Source organism: Theobroma umbraticum, unplaced genomic scaffold, assembly GCF_002168275.2.
Source record: "Theobroma umbraticum cultivar Fairchild unplaced genomic scaffold, ASM216827v3 scaffold_146.0, whole genome shotgun sequence".
In the NCBI taxonomy this organism is placed as follows: domain Eukaryota; kingdom Viridiplantae; phylum Streptophyta; class Magnoliopsida; order Malvales; family Malvaceae; genus Theobroma; species Theobroma umbraticum.
In genome coordinates this window covers 4,233,269-4,236,055 of record NW_018397265.1, presented here as the reverse complement: position 1 = coordinate 4,236,055, position 2,787 = coordinate 4,233,269, and the positions used below count along the sequence as shown (strand labels likewise).

The 2,787-nt window shown below is 29.0% G+C and overlaps 1 protein-coding gene across 1 annotated transcript in view; it reads right to left on the bottom strand.

Moving 5' to 3' along the window:
- The window catches only part of LOC110422800 (uncharacterized), a 14,469-nt gene extending 13,451 nt beyond the window's left edge, over positions 1-1,018 (bottom strand). The window contains exon 1 of the mRNA XM_021436816.2: positions 1,006-1,018. Within this exon, the coding sequence (XP_021292491.2) occupies positions 1,006-1,018 (13 nt within the window). The remainder of the gene's footprint in view (positions 1-1,005) is intronic.
- Between the last annotated feature and the right edge of the window lie 1,769 nt (positions 1,019-2,787).

The window sequence follows — 2,787 nt, the reverse complement described above, 5'->3', positions numbered from 1 at the left end:
TTTCCCTTTGGTGCTTTTTGCCTTTAATATATAAATACATTTGGACAATGTATCAATACATTTTCCTTTATTTTGACTAAATTTATCAATACATTTAGCAATGTATTGATAGATTTTGAGCAAAATGGCTCATTGCCTAACATGTATGGATACATGGGGCAATTCTATCGATACTTTTTCCCTTTGGTGCTTTTTGCCTTTAATATATAAATACATTTGGACAATGTATCTATACATGTTCATCTGTGGCCAAATCTATTGATACATTCTTGAATCTATCGATACAATTCCTTTTATAGGCCTTGTGTTGTTCATCTTGCGATAAATGTATCAATACATTATGGGATGTATTGATACATTTTCCCTTGTAGGCAGTTTTCAGCTTTCCAAACCTCTAAAAATTCAAGTTTAATAGTCCAATTTCATTTCTTGTTAAGATCACACTTCAAATTAATTGTTTAACTTAATCCCATACACAAATATTCACAAATATAATGTCAAACTTAGATCAAAACCTCAAACTATAGGATTTATCACTTATTTTCTCAAAATTTTGCCTAAGTGTTAATATGTGTACTCTCAAACACTTGGCATACTTAGCATATCATCAAAGTCCTCAAGACTACATATATTCACAAATCATCCTTAGTTTATTTAATTTACATCGAAAATTAAGGGTGTTATAGTAAAAGCTAAACACAAAATTCAAATCAGAATTTCAAGCATGTGATTATTAAAAAAATTCATACAAAATATACAAACATACATACAATATATAACCTCAAATTATATTAAAAAAAGTTCTAATAGTCTTATTTACTATTTTATATTATAAAAATTCTTTTTGCATGTGGCTCATGATAGTCCACCCATTCCATTTTCGATGCCCAAATCAAAATATAATAGCTCCAAAACCTATTTAGAATGGTCTTTATTCTTGACACCATTGAGCACTATCCATGCAACGGGGAACATTTGATTGTTCCTATCTCGGCCAACAACAACCAAAAGCTGTCATTTCATTAAACCTTTTAAGAAACAACCATCCAATCCTAATATACATATGCAAGCTTTTTAAAAAATTATTCTTTAGTGCTCTTAAGTAGATATATATTCGATGGGACATTGCTGCCTCATTTGGTGTAGGCCTATTCACCTCTATTTTAATGGTTAATCCTTTATTTGTCTCTAAAAGCTCATCAGTAGACTATTTTAATCTTCTAAACTCCTCTACATATTTATCTTGCATTTCCTTCATATTATCAACTTGGCTCTTTTAGCCTTTGTTAGACTAATTACCACACCTAGCTATTTTTTCACAAACACTTCAATCTATCTTGCCCTTATGAATGACATCTTGATGATATCATCTTTCAAACTCCTAGCCTAAATCGTTATGTTAGCTTTAAAATTATTATAGTTTTGAAATGGCAAAAGTGATCAAAATTGCTTCAATGATCTTTGAACTTGTTTAAGTGATCCTTGAACTGGTTTGACTGACTTTTGAAGTTGTTTCAATATATTTTTTAACTTAATTTATTAAGGTTAAAAACTTTCATACACTTGCTTTTGAAGTGCATAAGTGTTTCCATGTGAAAAATGATCAAAATTACTTGAATGATCTTTGAACTTGTTTGAATGATTTTTGAAGTTGTTTGAATGAGTTTTTGAACTTGTTTGAATAGTTTTTAAGCTTATTTAATTAAGTTTTTAAGATCCTAAGTGTTCCCATGTGAAAAGTTCTAAAAATTGTTTGAATGAGTTTTGAAATTGCTTGAATAATTTTTGAACTTGTTTGAATAGTTTTTAAACTTGATTAATTGGTTTTAAACCTCCCTTGCATTTGATTTTGAAATATCTAAGTATTTGGCATCAAATTAGGTTCAAAAAGATGAATTTTCTATATTTTAAGCTACAAGTATCAATAATTTGGTTAAAAGTATCGATACATATTAAATAGAATGGTTATACCCAAAATGTATGGATACATTTCAAAATGTATTTGTATCGATACATTCCAAAATGTAGCGATACATTTGATCCAAAACTAGTTGTTACACATAAAAATCAAAGGACAAATGGCTAGTTTCTTCACCGAACCTTCTCTAACGACTCTAAAGCTTCTTCAACTATAAAAAGGACTTCTCCAACACTTTTACAAGGTAAGAAGAGAGGAGAAAACATCATTTGAATAAAAATAAAACCTTATGAAGGAAAAGAGAGAGAAACCAAGCTACAACAAGCAAATTTAATTCTTCCACTAAGCTTTTAAGCTTTCTTGTGCTATATTTCCTTTATGTCTATGTTTTTGTCTTTTGTAACCATTTTTATACTCATCATACTTTTCCTACATTGTACTTAGCAAAACCCACCTTCTAGAAGTATCCTTACTATTCAAAATTGTAAGGGAAAAAAAGGTTGTACCTTAGCTTTTAAAAGGCATTGTGAAGGTTGTGCTTGATTCATAAAAGGCGTTGTATTGAGAGGTAGTGATTGATCCTTGAAAGGCATTTTAAAGGTTACGTTTGAGCATTAAAAAGTATTTTTCATAGTGGATTTGAAATTACTTAGTGAGCTAAGGGAGATAATGTAGGCAAAGAGGCCAGCCAAACCTTTATAAAAATATTGTGTCTTGTCTCTTTATTTTTGACTCCTTGAATTTATGTATTTACATTAAATAATTTATCAAATTTGTTTTTAACTTGTTTATTCTTTAATTTACCCTTCAAATTATTATTGACACACTTTGATAGAAAAACAAATTTATGAAAATTATTTTTAGCTTGA